This window comes from Thunnus maccoyii, chromosome 19 (genome assembly GCF_910596095.1).
Source record: "Thunnus maccoyii chromosome 19, fThuMac1.1, whole genome shotgun sequence".
Classification (NCBI taxonomy): Eukaryota; Metazoa; Chordata; class Actinopteri; order Scombriformes; family Scombridae; genus Thunnus; species Thunnus maccoyii.
This window is the reverse complement of record NC_056551.1, coordinates 19,966,329-19,985,332: the sequence shown is the minus strand read 5'-3', so window position 1 is coordinate 19,985,332 and position 19,004 is coordinate 19,966,329. Positions and strand designations below refer to the sequence as shown.

Sequence of the window (19,004 nt, the reverse complement as noted above, 5' to 3'; positions counted from 1 at the left end):
TAAACAAAAGTTTTGAGCAAATTTGACATTTTGATCACTGAAGTTAATTATTACAAATCCTCCAGAGGGGAATATGAATGTCTGTTCCAAAATTTAATACCAGTCCATCCAATAGCTGTTGAGACATTTCACTCAAAACCCCTTGACCTTGTTGTATGTTGTATGAAAAGTCAGGGAATCACTTAAGTCAGTAGGATTCATCCTCTGGGGACCATGTCTGTACAAAATTTCATGGCAATCCATACATCAGAGACAGAGTGAGAAACAGAGGAAGTAAAAGGGAATTCTTCAAAGAGGACCCACGAATGAGACTATATCTATTTAACTGCCGTGGAGAAAGAGGTCTTTCATTAGTCCAGAATGGGATTCCTATGAAGTGTCGCTGCAGCCTGCTGCAACAGTTCAGGCAGGAGAAGAAAGTCCAGTGGAGCCATGTGTTCTCTGTCTGTTTACAGTGCTTTTATTAGGCATCCTGTGGCACAGGCAGCCTTTTGAAAGGCCGTCTTTATAGGAGCTTTCCTGTTTATGCTTAGGGGTGGGAGGTCAGCACTCGCAGCCCCGTGCTGAATATGGTCAATCTGCCTGCATAGGAAAACTTTGTGTGTGAGTATGTGAGAGAGAGAGTGTGTGTGTGTGTCAGCTGGGTGATGGGAGGGATTTAAAGCGATGTGGGAGCCCGGCTTGGCAGGTTATTATTGTAAGTGCAAAAGAACGGTTCAGACTTTGCCTTCTAGGCTGGAACACACAGATACAGTCCTCTCTGTCCTTGTCTGTCTGTTTGTCTGTCTGTCTCTCTGAGTCACCTCTCTGCCAGGGGGGTTATGCTGACTGTTTGTGTTTGAGCTTTCAATCAACATGTACATCAGCAGCAGTGGCAAACACACAAACAAACACACAGACACATATGGAGAGATATCCATGATAAATTTAAACTTATTAACATGGATGCATAAAAAGCATCTTAGAGACTAACACCAGAAAAAATAATTTCTAGAGGTTACAAAGGGAGGTGTGTTTAATGTGGCTGGAGGTGTTTGAGGGCAACCAAGAGGAAAAAAGAGGACCTAGACTCACCCGAGGACCCCTCTTGCCTGGCAGGCCTGGCTTCCCTGGAGGTCCAAGCAGTCCCTGGAGAGAAATAGTATTCAGTCAGTACTACATTTTGACTTTTTGAGGGATACTATACACATAATCATACTCTATCAAAACCATCAGATCTTTAAGACTCCTTTCTGCATTTCCACAGTGAACCCAGAGACAGGCTGGGTAAAAAAGTGACACCTTTTCATTCCCCGGGTGATGAGAGTTCAGCCTTATCCATCAGGAAGTACTGCTCTTGTGTGTCAGGAAACCCTAGTAACACTAGAAGTAACAGGTCATTTCCTGCGCCACTCAATGCCCCTGTGTGGCTTTATCGGGCTCAATCGTTTTCTTTTAATCAAAAAAGAGGAAAAGGAGAAGTCAGGGAAAACAGAGGGCTTGTGGTTGCTGAGGCCAACCAAGAGCTACCTGCAGGGATCTGGATCCTGATGCAAATGTGCGTTAAAGCCTCTGCGTGTAGCATTTCTAAAATGCTTTGTTCACTGTAAAATGCATTATAGTATTTTTACCATGTTGTTAAATCCGATGCCTGAGATAACACAGGTATGAAGGTCTAGTAAAAAAGCAGCAGCATCTACAATAAAGCACCGTTACTGACGTGTGAAAGTTGTACCCTTTCTGTAGTTTCCTCATCTCAATTTTCACAACGCTATGAACTTTAAGAGACAAGGGGAAAACTTCAAAAACAATTTCATCTTCCAAACAACGCCACAAGCCTTCTCATACACAAAGACCTCAGTCTAAAGGTTATTGTGATCACAGCTCCTACCTGTGTACTGTATAGCGCGTCTGTGTTCTGGTTTATATCGCTCAGAATTATAATAAGCCCCCCAACGCTGCAGCTCTTCCAGGATGACCTCCATGGTTGAGACCACCCCTCTTGTTACAGGTGGTGGGGCACTATGGTGGCCTAAGGACCTGTCAACATCAACACACACCCCTGTCCATCTTCACGCTTCCACCCCCTGCTTCGACCCTCCTTCCTTGTTTGTTTATTCCAAGTGTCTTTGTTCCTCTTTGCACCTGCTCATCTTTAACATATTCCTTTCATTCTTTCTCCCTTTCTGGGAGAATTCGTTTGTTGACTGCTCTCTAGCCAGGGAGTAAGAAGTCTCACGAAATTCCCACGTCAGTGAGCACTTTCCAGTCACCACATTTCAAACACAGACGGATGGGCTGTTTTGGGTTATGAAGTTTAGATGTGCTGAGTGTGCCTACTAGGGAATGATTTGTGCTGCCTGACAACTGAATCTAAATTATGTATTCAGACTTTTTCTGTGATCTTTGTGAAAGCAACTGCAACTAATAAACTATAACTTGAATTGACTTGCTTGAAATTGTTATAATATTTTCCTTAATTAAAAACTAAGTAAAAACTACTGGATTAGACAATAAAACTTAACAAACTATCTTCTTATTCTTTATTGCCATTATGTCAAATTAATCCTCTTAAAAGCTTTTTAAATGTGGAAACATTCAAGCACTCCAGTAGCTTGCACGTAGACTCTAACTGAACACAGAAGCCTAGATGTGCAAGGAATTTTGAAACAGTCACTTCATTTAATTTGATCTCAAAGCCAATATGGCTTCAATTAATAAATAATCATATTAAAAAATTCAGAACATATAAATCACATTCAGAACAGATCACTGGATGTTTTTCCATTGGCAGTCACAGTGCAGCTTCTGCACTGTGGAAACGAGTACAGATTATGGATCTATTGCGTCTTTCAGTAAAAGATACTTAAGGCAGAAGGAGTGATGATAGACAAAGCCAGTGACCAGAACCGGAATGACTGCAAGACTTTTCATTGGCTTCTTAGTTTCATATTTTTCAAAATGTGTGCAGAGAGAGAGAGCGAGAGAGAGAGTGAGAGAGAGAGTATGTGTGTGTATGTGTGTGTGTGTGTGTGTGTGCAAGACTGTGAGAAAGAGTTTATGTTTATGAAATCCAAGCTACATTGAGAAGGAAGTGTGACTGGGTTCATCTGGCATCTTCCAGGGCACTACATGGCAAGACTGAGACAAAGACACACACGTATGCTTACAAATACCCACAGGTATGCATGTCTTTCTATAGTTGTAAGGACACTCACATAATACATTCCCTTGCCCCTTACCCTAACCTTAACCTACAATTGAATTGCATTGAATTGAATTGCCTAACCGTAACCACGTTATTCTAACCTTATCCTTAAAACCAAGTCTTGTCACGCATGCCACATAACCGCAATGTCCATGGTTTGATTCTGGCAGCGGACCTTTATTGCATGGACTCCCTAAACTATCTCTAAACTATCACTGTCCAATAACATATAGAGTAAAAAAAAACAAAACCATTTCTCACTATGCAGAAATGTCCTCACTACAGTGATTCTCACAATAAATAATACATCCAGTCTAACATATGTGATCCTTTCCTATGACTCCATTTAAGTCAGAAGCCTGACAAAACACACTTTTAAGCACATGTAATGTAAAGTGTAGAATATGCCAATTCAGCATAACCCTGAACAATAGCTGGACCACATGCTACCGTTTTTGTTCTTTTCCTCTGGTTGGATGGTTAGGCACAGATTTGTACTGACAGAGCTGCTCTCAGATTTGTGTAACCTACCATATGATGTATTTGGCATAACATGAAAGTTTCTTGGCTTCAGCATAGTATCAGCACTTGTAAATGATGTCAGACACTCTTTAAGTAAATGACATCATAACACCCCTTAATCATCCCTCTACAATCTCTTTTCAATGGTGGATTACAGCACTTCATATTGAGATTGCAGGTAGAGCTTTCTAAATGGCAGCAATTTGGTTGACGGTAATGATAGTCAAGCCTGGCATGGACATCGCTACAGAGGTAAATTAGCCAGCTCTAGACACACCACACTCTGCAATCTACAGCAGTAAATTACAGACCACTATGAAGAATAAGCAAGGCACACGTATCAAACACACAGGCCCCGCTCACACCTTACAGTAAAATGACTTCTGGGTGATTCAATCAAAGGGTGGCTTTAAATACAAGTACAACACACCCAAAACATGCTGAGGAGATACAGAAGTTGGATTGCTTAGGCCACATTTGAAGGCGAGGAACTGTGTTGTCAACTATGTGTAGTTTACCTCCAAACACAATTTAGTTGCTTATTCTGAACTATTTGAACAAAACTCTGAAGTTGTTAACACAGTCCTTTCCTCTGCTCTGTGGTCATGCATAAAATGAGGCTTTGCCCACAAAAAAAAAAAAAAAAAAATCAACTATGACCCAGGAAGCTCAAGTTGTCAGTCAAGATGTAAATGAGATGCAACCTGAACCCCGGTGTGAACTGAAATCTATGGAAAAGGTGAAAATGGATCTGTCTGCCTCAGTGTTCCCGCTCCTCGCCTACCTTTCCAACTGCATTGGAAAGCTAAATGATGGTGTTTACTGACTGCTTTGACCCTTGACCTAGCTTTGAAGGAGGGCCATGTGACCCCCACTAGCCCTCTATGACAGAGGAATCTGGTGGAGAGACGGCAAGGCGTCAGACCTGACACGTCACACCCAGCCTGGAGGGTTCTATGCACAGAGGAAGGAGGAAAGGAGGGAGGAAAAGTAGGATTTCTAACCTGTGTGGGAAAGGAGATAGTGCTACATTAACCTACATATCTCTGTGGTCTCTTATTTCCAGCTCTAGAGCGCTAGAATCAAACCTGGTCTTTCAATGGTGACAAAGACCACTTCACTTTCACCACTTCACTAACATAAACCATCAAACTCAGCACCCACAACTGCCAGCAAAAACAGCCGAGGCATAGCCTGCATGTTTCTTGCTCCTGCATTTTGGTCAAAGCCTCACCAGAGCCAAAAAGGGGACCATATTAAGTCAATTTTACACTGGTTCCCCACCAGTCCACTAGGCACCTTATGTCCTTAAAGCATGTCGTGCTAGCTAGCCCTTGATCCAAATCAAATAAGAGTGCTCAAGCCCATATACATATATTGTAAATTTACTTGCCTTCTTTGGGGCAGGCACACAAACAAACACTCACTTATCAACTCATAAGCAAATAAATGTGCTTACCTGGGGGCCTGCTTCTCCTTTCTGTCCTACAGGTCCAGCCAGAAGGGAGAACTGAGTCGGTGCCACCTCCCAGCTTTGGAAGCCATCAGTAGCAGGTGGTGTTACTGGATTGTGTGACGGTCTGGTAGGTCGTGGAGTAACTGGAGTCTTGGGGTTAGTTCTGGCCTGCTTTGTTGGCTTGGTGACCTGTTTGGAGTCTGGCTTGGAGGGTTTAGCTGTTGCAGTTTTGGAAATTGTTGATTTTGAGGGGTTGACTTTGGATATTGTTGGTTTAGAAGGGACAACTTTGACAGAATTTGCTTTGGGTTTGGACAGAGTGGCTTTGGATGTTGTAACTTTTGGCTTGGGAGATATTTTCTTGGCTGTGGTAGGTTGTGGTTTCTTTGGGACTGCACTTTGGTCTGATAAGGCAGAGTCAGACTTTGTTTTGGGGGGTTTGGTGCTGGTAGTGGCAGGAATAGTAGGTTTCTTCTTGTTGTCTGATCCTGCAATTGTCTTTTTGGGGTTGCTATGAGGAGTGGGCTTAGGGGGAGTAGGTTTGGAGGGTTTCTGATTTGAAGCTTTAGAGGTGGAGGGCTTCGGGGTTGGTGGTTTTGTTGGGGGAACTCTTGTCCTGAGTGGTGCTGTGACAGTTTCGGTCCTGGTCTTGGGAGGCGGAGAGGCCAGCCCAAGCTGGGCTGTGACTGGCATCACGGTTCCCAGCACGGGTGTAGGAATGGTCCCAGGATTGGGTTTTATTGTTTGGGTGGGGGCCACATATCTGACAGCCGAGGCAGCAGCGGCAACACTCCTGGCTAGGCTTAGCCCAGTAGGCTTCTTGGCTGTTTCCGGGCCACCACGTTTAGGTGTAGCAGCGGTAGCTGTGATGTTTGTTTCTCGTGTTAAGATAGGCAGCAAGGGAGGAAGGTTAGGCCTGTATGTGTCAGCTTCCCTGCACTGTTTCTTAATGTACCTGCAGTAGTTGTGAGCTGCCTGTGCAGAAGGGACTAGGTCAAACTGGCAGATGGCTCCTTCAAAGTGTGCTGAAGCTTGCTGTTGGCTCGTCCGCCCCAGCAGGAAGGAGCCCTGGAGCTCTGGAGCCAGTTCCTCCTCATTGTCCCACCCAAAGTCTGCATGAACACTCTGCTCTCCGCAGGAGGCATATAGAGTCACTCTCTGTCCATTAATTCCCACTGCCAGCTGGTGCCACTGGCCATCATGGGGCTCATAGGGCAGTGCCACCGAGGTGTTTGGTCCTGTGTGAAGGACCAGTTTGCCCGGTACAAGCTGCAGACCGAGAAGGAGCTTCCTGCGGCCTGAGAGTAGGGTGAAGAGGAAAGCACTGTTGACACGGTGTGAGCGAACACTCAGGACCAGTGCCACGTTGGGCCAGACGGCCACTGGGAAGACTGAGCGCAACGGAGCTTCGATGTGCGCCCGCTGGTTGAGGATGATCCCAGATCTGAATGGAATAACCCCTGTTGGCACCGAGCGTGACGGCTTCTCTCCCTTAAGCCCCAACTTTTGGAGGATGTCCACATCTGGATAGAAGGGAGAGCGATGTTAGAGGTACAAATAATTCTGACAGGCTTGTTTATGATGTTAACACACCAGTGCAACTAGACAACAAAAGTATGCCAAGTGTATTTTCAGATTTATTTTAAGACTGGAGACTTAACATTATCCTTCTGATACATCTGTTTTGTTAATTTGTGATTATTCTTTCATATTATTATTGTCTAAATAACTATAAGTCTGTCTTATATGTTTTGTAACCTCTACATACAGAAACTACTATATTTTTTGCTATAATGAGGAATCTGGAAATACATCATCAGGAAAAAATGGGTACACAGTGAAGGATGGTTTCATAAGACAAAGGATACATCCCAGTTCACTTAATTTCATTTCTCCTCACTCCTCTGAGAGGAATTAAGAGATTTGGAGCATCCTTAAAGATGTCAGATCTGACCGGTTTCCAGGAGTTAGGACAGATGAAATATGATAACTGAGATGTACCCTAGTGCTTGAAGCCAATGAGGAAGCATCAGCAAAGAAAATTCTGGATAGCTGGATAAAAAATGTCATAAGGGAGTATTTTTAAAAAGTCAAACATCACTCAAAACAATTGTGAGGACACAAGAGAGCAATGAGTTAGCAGATATGGATGAGAGCAATCATGCTGAAGGAATCTGTTAAACATCTTTAAATTATTAATAGGACATTCTGGAGTCATTGTGAGAATTTGCTCTTCCTGAATCAAGAGAGGCTCAGCAAAATATTTTAATATATTTTTGCCAGTGGCTGTTGGATTGGCTACTCTGACGTGTGAGCCAATTTTCCAATGACTTCCCATCAACAAAATAAAAACAGTATTGCTATCACATATGACAGATATGGCAGCATCACAACCATACATCATGTCAGACTGATCTTTCAGCGAACACACAGCAGTTCACAAAGTGGCGTGTGGGATGGAAAAAAGATGGTTGAAGCAAAAACTGAAATACAAACAATAATAAACTCACTGGGTTTTGAGGTTACCAAAATGCTTCTGTAGGCTGTCTAGCGCAACTTGAGGCCAAAACAAATGACTATGTATAGATCCAGGCAGACATAAATCTAGGCTGATGGTAGGGGAGTATGGAGCAACCTTGGATGGTTGCTTTATGTTCTCCGAGTGGGTAGATACTGCACACAGGTGCTCTGGTGGCTTTTGTTTTAAATGTCAGTATTTAACAGCCTCATGCTTCTCCACAATATGGCAAGTTCTGGCATCATTTTGAAGCATAAAACAGCTTTAAGCGTTCCTGCAACAAATGGCCTCAACATATGTTTATTGCTACACAGGCCTGCAAATTCTTAAAGGAGCAGCTCACCCCAAAATGTGGTACTATCTACAATATATCAATAATCTATACTCACCCACTTTTGTTGGTAGTACCACAACACAAACACCAAGCATAGCATTTTGCGTTATATTTGCCTTCCTGACTTTGGTTACTGAATTGGGTTTTATCCTAAAAATGAGTTAATTAAACGCAACTATAGCCACTGTAATAAAATATGAACACCTTCAAAACACCTTTAAAGCAAACTCTGATTTGCATTTGCAACATGCAGAGCTATAGCTATTCAAACAAGAATAACATCCAGTGCTTTCTTGCTACTGATAAATTCACTAAAATCCATTTACCTATGCAACAGAGAACAAATAAGTGCAGAAAATATATCCATCCCTTCACTACATCACCATATTTTTTGTATGTAAGGACTCTGTTGCCAATAACTGACCCCTTCATCCCCATGGTCACGTGGCACAGAGTGAGACAGGACTTTGTCGTAGGTGTTCACCCAGTGCAGAGGGAAACATGACGGCTGGTGGAGGTAATTGTGAAGGGGCTCAGTCAGGGCCAAAGCAGCCAGTACCAGGAACACACAATCAGGCTAAAGGACCTAATCCTCTCTTAGTAGCCATTTGGCCAATCAAGCTAACAAATATGCATTTGTGAATTTTGAGGCACAAGGGGGCAAAGATCGGGTTCTAAATATACATTTGGTGTAAATTATATTACTTCCACAACAATGGGCACATCTGAGTAAGTGAGTCATCTGAGTCTAAGTAGATGTGCTGGAAACATTTGCTACACTGATATGAAGGCATGGCATCTTTGTTTTAAGGCTTTAGAGGATTAATGAGCCAAAGGACATCGGCATCATCAGACAACCTCCTGTTTTCCCTTCTCTTCTATGCCCTTTTCATCAATAGAGTCAGTTGTGGACATTCAGAACATGACCATAGTAACCACCAGAGAGCACAGCATCTTCCTGCCTAGGGCAGAACAAAGTTTCCAGCATACCAGCCAACTCTGACTCCCTGTTGTCGGGGGTCCCAGCGCTCGGTCTCTCTGACCTAGGCCCCTCAACATCTTTATTCTCTCTGGGCTCATTCTGACCTGTGGTCGCTGGGCCTCGTCTAATGGGGACATGTGTATAGAAGCTCTGCTTGTGAAAAGATGGAAAAGTGGGAAAACAATGTTGATGAGATGACAGAAAATGGGAAAGATGAGGGGACAGACAGATGGGTCCTAACAGTTGCTGTATTGGTAAGCTATAGAGAGCAAGGACTTCAATGAGATGCTTGTCTTTCTGTAATACAAGGCTTGTTTCATTAGACCACTAAAGGGATTTCCAACATTGGAAATATGTGATTGCACGGAAAGTTTAAAAAAAGTTGGGTGAGGATTTAATTCCTACAGTAGGAGCGCTGGTAGTTATCAAGCAATTAGACCCAAGGGAAGAACTTCACCTAAAATAATGTGTGTAGTGTGGAATTATTGAGTGCTAACTTCCCACTTGTTCATATAACATTGTGCTAAAAAAAAAAAAATCTAAAAAAACATTTTTGTGCATTAAAAAGGGAGCCAAATTGAGGCATGCCTCTCTTATACAGCCAGTTCTTTGTGGTCTTTCCATGTTCTGTATGAGGCTGTAAGACTTTCCTTTACCTCAAAACATTAGGGCTTTATAAAATAGTCTGAAGAAACAAGACCTACTTGAGGTATAATGTATACCCATCCACACAGTGAATTCTCCTCTCTGTGTGGTCTCCTCTGCACTAAGAGGACAACAGGACTTGGCAGCGAGGTGGGGGGTGCATTACATGTATCTGTTGCGTACATAGACTTCTGTCTCCAAACTTCTTTTGTTTAAATACCACTTGTATTATAACTGGGGCATACATTAACCATGCGGTATTAGATGTGCAGCGTATTGGATGGATGTAAACACACGTGCAAACCTGTGTTTAACACATGGCTGGAGTTCACTGCCTCGCTCTGTGCCAAGTCACTCAAGTAGGACAGATAGAAAGTCCAAGGCTATTCACTCTAATGTTATCCTGTAATGTTATCCCTTGTAGAGGATGAAGTCACTGATTCATTCAAACACACTCAAAATAACTCTTTGGCTGGGCTGAAGTAGTCTACAGTGAGCCATTATGATATATCTGAATGGAAAAGTAATCCCCACAGCAACACATCGCATGTATTCCCATGAAATCAGGTCTGCGATTGAAATTTGAAGTTTAAGTGTTTAAACTAGAAAACCAAAGTTCTGTCACATGATGTAATTAAAGGACAAAACACGGTAAAATAACATTTTACTTATTTTTTTTGATTATATTTTTTGGCATTTTGCCTTTATTTGATAGTGAGAGTAGAGATACAGACAGGAAAAACAGAGAGAAAGATAAAGGTGTTTGACACGCAACAAAGGTTGGAACTAAACCATTAGGCCACGTTTTACTTCTAAATGTATGCACTGCAGTGCTGTAAAAATCTGTGTAAATTATCTCACAATACAGTATGCAAGATACGTGTAGGGTTCATACTCCAAAAGGGAATCTTAGGCGAGCATTTGGTCAGCACTGAGCCAGGTGTCTGTCAAGGATCTTATGGAATATGCTGCTTCTTAACAGGGTGATGAGAAGGAACTTTTTCCTCCATAAAATGCAGCCTGGCGCTGGCCTTTTGCTTCTCCCTTCTACTTCTACTCTACTTGGTTGAGGAGGGAAAGGATCAAAAGAATCTCTCTCTACTCTGGCTTGGCCGTGACGCTGTACAAGAGAGTCCAGTTATGCCTAAACAAGTGCCTGTTGAATGCACCACAGATATGAAAACACTTAGATCTACACTCCTTGAGAAAAAAAAACATGCCGTGTACATAATCAGTGTCGTAGCAGTGATGCTGTGTGAGAAGTGTATCACTGTAGACACTCTCTGGGAAATGATTGACAGGTTTATACAGTAGCCACACTGACTGATTGTGCTGCGGGTTTGAAGATGCCTTTCTTCATTCATATGACTGCCCTCTTAGAGAGTGCAAACCAGCGAATTCAGCCACTCTGCAACAGTGTTGTTGCCAGATTTGACAGACGCCAAGAAACCCGATCAGAGCCTAAAACCCGCTCAGCCGAATTTTTTTACTCCCATTCTAGACAGGAATTTTTTTCATCCATCTGACATACTTGTTTTTTGGGTGATGATATTTTCTTGAAATAACACACAACTTGGTCCGCATAGAGACAAATCCAGATCTTGGCAAATCCAAAAGCACGATTACAGCAATGAAAATCATCTCCACCAAGTCTTTTAGACATTATATTAAAAGTAAAAAGCCGTCACTTAAAAGAACAGCTTTTACAAGGCTTATCACAGAGCTGTGACTTTGTAACCGAATATCAACTTCAATGGGAAAAAAGTTTCCACCTTTTCAGTCTCTGCGTGTCGGGCTTATTTGAACTTTATGTCCTGTCAGTCTTAATCACAATAACTGGAGAAGAAAAGAGAAGGAGTTGATTCACTGGACTGTGTCTATGACTTTTTATCAGGGGAAACTGCCAAATGGCACAAAAATAGTCCAAATTTTCTCAAGCTGCTCTAACTATTTTTACCCACCCGATCAAAAAAAAAAAAAAAAAAAAGGTAGCCTAAAATGGTGGATTGTTTTTAATATTTGCACTATCATAACCTAACTTGCATGACTTTAAATCTATTCAACTTCAGCAGTTGTCGTGACAGCGACTTTTACATCTCATCAGTGTAAATTATACCATTTAGACAGGATTGTCCGGAGACTGAACTTTCTTCATAACGGTCAGCTTTCAATCTATGATCTATCTGTTCACACAACTTAGCTTACTCAACACCTGTCGTCATGGCAACGGTTGGCCCAATTCTCAGAGAAATGTGTTTACGTGCTTGGTCAATGACCAAACAGGCAAAGAATAACTCCAAAATCCCCCCCCCAGTGCTCCAATAAGTTTTACTGTTTTTTCCACTGGTAAATGTGCAGTTAGGAAGAAATATGTGAGAAAGTGAAGCGACTGAATGGAGACAAGGTGGAGGCGACTGGAAGCTATGTCTTACCTTCAGAGTGTACTTGCGTAAGTCCCAGGTAACAAGTACAATATAAAACGGTACAGAGCAATAGGGCTCTCCTGGGGGGGAAGAGAAGAGAGGACGTTAGAGAGAGGCAGTGGTGAAACAGTCATGAATCATACAATTACTGATGTTTAACTCTTAAAATGATTTAACTGCCTTGTTATTTACCACTGAGGGCAGAAATCTTATGCTTTAAGAGGATTAAAATGTGGTCATTAAGGAACCTACTGTGTGGTACCACAAAACTACAAAACTGATGTTTTATGAATCAGTTGAGGATATGATAACTATCTGTAACCATTGTTTAGAGTTTTCATTAGAGGTTTACATCACACTGAAACACAGATTCAAACAAACCCATGTGCTTTGCAACTGAGCTGCTGCTTCCACTTGAATAACAAATGGGAACTGGATTCTGCTAAAGCACTTACAACTCTCTCTTTCTCTCTCTCACACACACATACACAGCTTCAAATTGCGGTTTTTAAGACACAAATACAACAGTAGACTTATCCATCAACCCTCCTCCCAAAACCAACATGTGTATGCACACACACACACATAGAAATAGTCTCTCTCGACACCCCCACCACATCCAGGTGTGCAGCAGAGCTGAGGGGACTGATTGGCAAGTGGACTGAGAACTCAGTGGGGGACCGAGATCTGGTGACAGGCTGGAAGCCACTGTTTACCGCTGGAGGTCATCCAGACACACATAGTCACACACACACTGAAGGAGGAAATGTGTATAGCAGCTGTGGCTGTGGAGGGCCACAGGCAAGCGAGCAGACGAGAGCTCCAAATACATGAACGTGGGAAAGACGGTAACTATTATATAAACATGTTTACCTGCACTTTCCCACGCGGAAACGTGTACCAAAACAGGGACAGATATTTTCTTTCTCTTTAGAAATATTTCAGCCTCTGCATTAACCAATGGCTGCTTGTATCTGAATGCCTGAATGATTATAATCAGAGTGTGTGTACATATATCTAAGTGTGCTTGTGTGACAGTGTGCTTACATGCGTGTTTGTGGCGCCTACGTCTGCTCCTTGTTGCTAATAAAGCCTCATCATAATCAACCCCACACACAGCTGGCTGTGGTTACTCATGATGCTTGGTTTGTGTGTGTGTGTGTGTGTGTGTGTGAGGGAGTGTGTATCCCCCAGACTGCCAGCTGGTTACAGTCTTACTCAGTGTCTTATCAGCTGAGGAGAGATCCGTTTTTTGAAAATGAGTCATGATCGCTGAGATTTTTTTTTTTTTTTTTTTTACTGCAGCAAAAATGACTCTCATTCTCTGTTTTCTTTGGCTTTTAGTTCTTGGTAGTTTGTTGAGGATTTCATTAAGGTGCTTCTGAAGTGTACGAGACAGGTTAGGATTTTTCCTCTGTGAAGCAGTTGAAGGTGGAGGTGGATATGTGTGCACAGTGGACATTTAAATCAGTGGATCTGACATCTGTACACGGACCCTGTCTGGTGTGGTTTTCATACTGCAACAGTGAGCTATGACATGACTCCCTGAGGGAATTCTCAGCTAAGCTGAGTGGACAAAATACAGGCCAGCTGAACAATACCTCTTCCTATGTCATCCATTAAACCAGTCAGTCTAACCTATATATTATGCTAGAAACCCCAGAAGTCACATTTCAAAGACAGGAAGGGGGGGAACACTGCTCTGTAATACTGGAAATATGATTCTTAATTCATCTATTCCTTGAATTTCAGCTGATCTTTGCTCTAAACTGAGATTAGCACATGCACCTCCTTTGCCACCAAACAGCCAAGAATGGGAACAAATAGCGGAAAGACAAATATAAAGTTATCGAGAAAGAAAAAGTGTGACTGAGCAATAAACTGATGGAGAGAGTGAGTCAGAACATCTGGATGTTTGTTACATTTTTTTTTTAATTTCCCCAAGTGGCAAAGAAATTCATTTTTTAAAAGTTTTGACAAAGCTATTTGGTGTCACATTGTGCAATCTGCAGCAGTAGTCAGATGATAAACTGTCATAGTTCTGCAGTGTTCTCTTTTCCTGCTGTTTCCGTTTTAATTCATCACTCTCTTGTGAGATGTTTTTGCCATTATTGTCTTTATCACTTTTCCTAATCCTTGACTGCATTACACATGTCCAAACTCTGATTCTAACCTCTCGACACCCCCCCCCCCCCCCCACCCACCCTCCTCCCCTCTGACACCACCACCACCACCACACACACACACACACATACTGTCTGCAGGCCAGCAACCAGTCAAAGGTTGAGAAAAAGCCACTGAGAGGCCAGTGTAGTTTCCGTTTCTTTTCACGGGCTTGGACTACTCAATGATTCCTGAAAAGATTTCCCAAAGGAGATCCTGCCCCCTGAGTGCACACACACACACACACACACACACACACAAACACACACAAACCACACACACACGCACACAGTGGAAAATTCCTATGGATGGATAGACACTGACAGAGGTTGATGAGGAGAGTGTAACCGGTATCTCATAAGATGATTGTGTGTCAATCATCTGTTCTTTCTGCAGTCAAGTGATCTCTAATTTCAGACTGTTTACTTCCCGATCAATACGACCTACATCAGTCTCATTTGAGATGTTTGAGGAGATGTAAGATGTTAAATTGTGTGTGACTCATCGTGATATCCTGCTCTGGATTTAGAAATAGAAGAACTACTTTAGTTAACTGAGTCATAGCAATACTGATTAACTCAGAAAGTATTTGTGTGGCCACATATTAGATTATTGAAATTTGGTTAGTTAGTTTTTTTTTCAATGTAGATTATTGTCAAAATATACTACAATAATACATTTCCACAGAATAACTGCAATGCTTCACAATAGAATGAGATATAAAGAGCGACACCGTGTGGACATGTGGTGAATGATGGCTGACACCTCGCAGGTAGACTTTCTTCACTAAATCGTAAAACATGTACATCTTCAATGAACCATGTAGATATACCACTGTTGGACAGCTGCTAAATTTGTGTGGACAAAAACCTCATATATATATGTGTGTATATATATTATTTTAATTTTCCTAACACATGAAAGATAATTTCTACACAACATCCAGGCAGGTGGCGTAAATTGTGGAAAAATAGATGGAAAAATTAAAAACTGGGGGGGCAATGGTGGGTCATATCTCCGGAGTTTCCATCTCCCTAGATCATTGTATCTCTTCCATCTAGCCACTGAACCATCAACCAAACCAGATGCTGACTGCGCAATAAAACCAAATATTAATCTATGGTTAGACTGACGCGTGCACGCATAAATGAATGAATGAATAGCTTTTCAGTATGAACTAGACAGCTGGAAGATGCGTGTACTTCACTAGAATAAAACTGATGCCAAGACAAGCCCAAACATTTCACCCCATATATTACAATAGCCCGATGGTGTAAACACATGCACATAACATCTGCATTTTATGTCACTGAGCACTTAACTCATTTACAGATGTGTGTTGTTTTTTTTATATATATATTGAAAAGTGGATGTTGTCAGGGAATCTATTGCAAAACCTGATGTTGGTTTTAGCCATTAAGCGCAATAGACGTTTGTTTAAAGTTGGATTTCTCATTCACCTTTAAAAAATCTGCTTTTACTATCCTGCGTAAAAATTGGCTGCGGGCTCTGTGCGTAAAAAGGAAAAACATGGAAAGCATCCTAACAAATTTAACACGCACCAGTGGATGCTGATTTACCTCTCATGAAACTTTATAGATCTAAATAATTGCTTGTTTTGCTTACTCAATCAGATGAGTCACTTTAGTAAACACTATTATGGCAATGTTCCTGCATGAACTGAAAAAAAATGCCACAGAGGATAAAATAAACAATATTTGTTTTCACAATCTGTCTGGCGCAGAAGTAAACAGATAAGAGGAAATATTGAATTAGATATAACCTGCATAAACTGCTTCCAAATAAACCTGGTGACTAGTATTTTTGTCTACTTGAAATAAAAATATAGAGGGAAAAGGTACAAACACGAGAAATATCTACATATTTTGGCAAAGTTATGTTATATGTCATACAAATAACAAATGACACCGGTGCTTCAAACAGACCCCTACAGAGCTTCAATAGTCCCCAGTGGACATCATTGCTGCATGGTGAGCTGGACCACTGCCAGCCGGCACATCTCAGGTACGCACATGAAGGCACACAGTTCCTTCATTTCATCCCCGGCAGTGATCAAGTCTCACCTCAGCTCTTTTCCAACATCCTCTCATCAGATCACACGGAAACGATACAATAAATGAAAAAAATAACTGTCACTTACTTTGTGTCTAGATGAGAGGTTTTGCAATCTCTCCTTCGGGTGCCTAAATTCATTTGTATTCATTTGTCCTGGCAGTCAAAAACCTGATCCGTTAATCACAGCGTGACTCCTTTGCAAGGGGGGCAGAAGACACCGGTCGCCGTTTTACACATTTGAAAAGCTTGAGATGAAGTTCCACAGGAAAAAACTCATGTTGATTTGCCTGTCAAGCCCGACATAAATTCCTTCTGGCAGGATGGTTTGACAGAGAGTTTCCCTGCGCGATTGTCTGTCGATATTCCCCTGTGTTTCATTCATTTATGCCGATCCAGATTCAGGGACGCGCAGCCGGAGAGAAAGCTGGGTTCTTTTTAGAGGGGGGTTACGGAGTCAGGAGCGTTGGACTCATCCCTTTCCTTTTTAAATAGGCTTTCTGTGGGTAAAGCGATGGCAAATGCACCGCACAGCCAGGTGTCAAGTTACAAACCCAGCGGTTGTATCGAGCAACTACACGCCTTCTCCAGGGGGTGGCCACATGGATCCTATCCAAAACCCCATGCACCGGTAAACCAGATGAATGAACCACGGTGACACTCGGTGGGCAGCACTTCAGAGACAGAAACTGCTGAAGCAGGGACGCCTACAGCTGCTCCAGAGGCTGTCCTTTATTTGTCCATCTTGTCATCCCTCAATGTGTGGAATAATTTGGGTAATTCTAAAGGCACTATTACCTATGATTACATCAAACCATTCAAACATCCTCCTTTAATTTTCTCAGGAAAAATGGTTTGTGAGAACTTACCAGCAAAGCAAGACATTTACTGTGAACTTTATGAGTAAAGAATATGAAAACAGATAGGAGTAACCCCTTATAAAACAGACAGAGAATGATTTAAGATGTAGTCATTTTCTGGAAAGATCTTTCTTCTCTTGTTACACATACACACACATAATGTGATGGAACCATGTGCACAATCTCAGGACAGGTCATACAGATTTTGCAATATTATTATTAACACTATTTAGACAGCAGTTTTACCCATTGTGTTACAGAAGTGTGAATGGAGACATTTTAGAAAGGGATAGCACCTGGATCAGCTCCCATTACCTTAAGAGGGGTCACGGCCTGGCGCAGGATCAGGACTTCCAAAGAACTCTGCACAGCCACAAGAGCCAGTAATTACAAGACATCTGTTTGAGGTGTGTCATGAATGTGTTTACTTAACAGCATGATAAGATATTTATTTGTTCCTTACAAAATTTCGCCCCCCTTCCTCCTTAAAAAAATGTTCTTTGAAGATATACAAATATCATATCCTTCCCCTCTCAAAATTGTTGAAGAAATAACAGGAACTCATGGGTTTCATGGGACTGAGCATGAAACAGAAGTGTCAGCAGAAGAAGAGATTCTTTATTATCATGAAAAAAATTATATATATATATATATATATATATATATATATATATATATATATATATATATATATAAGGAGCATGAAATAAGTGAGCTTTGCATTTGTCTAACAAATGTCTGTACTAAACATGAATGAACAGTACCAACGCCTCCTACAGGAGTTGAGCTAATAGCTCTGGGCATTGCTGAGAAACACACACCTGTTTGGCCGTCGGCCGATCATCTCCTAGATAATTTTCTAAATAAGGACAAATGCTTTTTTTGCAATCTTGTTTTTATTGTAATTAAATAAATTTAAAGTGGATAATTGGGTGATTTCTGAAATAGGAGGATCTTATCACCAAAACACCACCTTAAACTCACTAAATTTGAATGAATAGCCACTATAATTCACTATAAATTGGTATTACAGCAAACTGGCTGTTCAGATGAATGCTGCGTGTTAGGGACTTTGGTCCATTAGCACTTGCTCTTTGAGCCGACTGGCCAGAGGCCTTAAGAACAGAAAGGTCGACTTGAATGTTAAGGCGGGGATGACTGTGTGTCTTAGCGATGGCGATCCCTCTTGCATCTCAGCCTCAGGCCGTCGGTCAGCCGGCCTCAGGGGTGGGTGCTAATGGATGCAAGTCATTAACGTCCTCTTTACAGTCCCCTTTACATACTCTGTCCCTTGTGTTTCAGTGCTGGGTGCCACCAGACCCTCCCATATACTTCCAATGAGCCACAGCGACTCTGCCCCCTTCTTCCAAATTACAAACTCTGCGCTTGCTAGCGCACTCACTGCCACCCCTTAAAGCTGCTTAATTATGGTCATAGGCACCAAGACTGAAAACTCCCTTTATCCCCCCCACGCTCCAGAAATAGGCCCTGCTGAAGCACACAGGCAGCCCAGATCAAACGCTCCCCATAGGGAAGGGGTCATTACTGGCACGCAGAGCGGACACAGCCCAATGGGTGCCGGGCCACGCCTTGAGCCCAAATTGCAGCCTGGGCCTAGTGAGGACACAAGACTGTTCTTTGATGCACGGCAAGAGTAACAGCAACACAGGCTGTTTGGATATCGGTGTTTACAGTGAGCTGTATACTGTACATACACATAGACAACCAATACAGTGTCAGTGCAGACTGACAGCTACGAAAACTGAGCGCTGGGCTTTGGTTGCGTGTTCACATTTTTCTCATTGTTTATATTTATCTCCATGTCACCGCTGTTACATAAG

The 19,004-nt window shown here is 42.1% G+C and overlaps 1 protein-coding gene across 1 annotated transcript in view; it reads right to left on the bottom strand.

Annotated features, from left to right (window-relative positions):
- Positions 1–16,868, bottom strand: part of col27a1a (collagen, type XXVII, alpha 1a) — a 77,116-nt gene extending 60,248 nt beyond the window's left edge. Inside the window, exons 1-4 of the mRNA XM_042395632.1 lie at positions 16,392–16,868; positions 12,077–12,147; positions 5,169–6,688; positions 1,075–1,128 (exon numbers count right to left, since the gene is read on the bottom strand). Coding sequence (XP_042251566.1) covers positions 1,075–1,128; positions 5,169–6,688; positions 12,077–12,147; positions 16,392–16,444 — 1,698 coding nt within the window. The 5' untranslated portion in view covers positions 16,445–16,868. The remainder of the gene's footprint in view (positions 1–1,074; positions 1,129–5,168; positions 6,689–12,076; positions 12,148–16,391) is intronic.
- Positions 16,869–19,004: the final 2,136 nt, after the last annotated feature.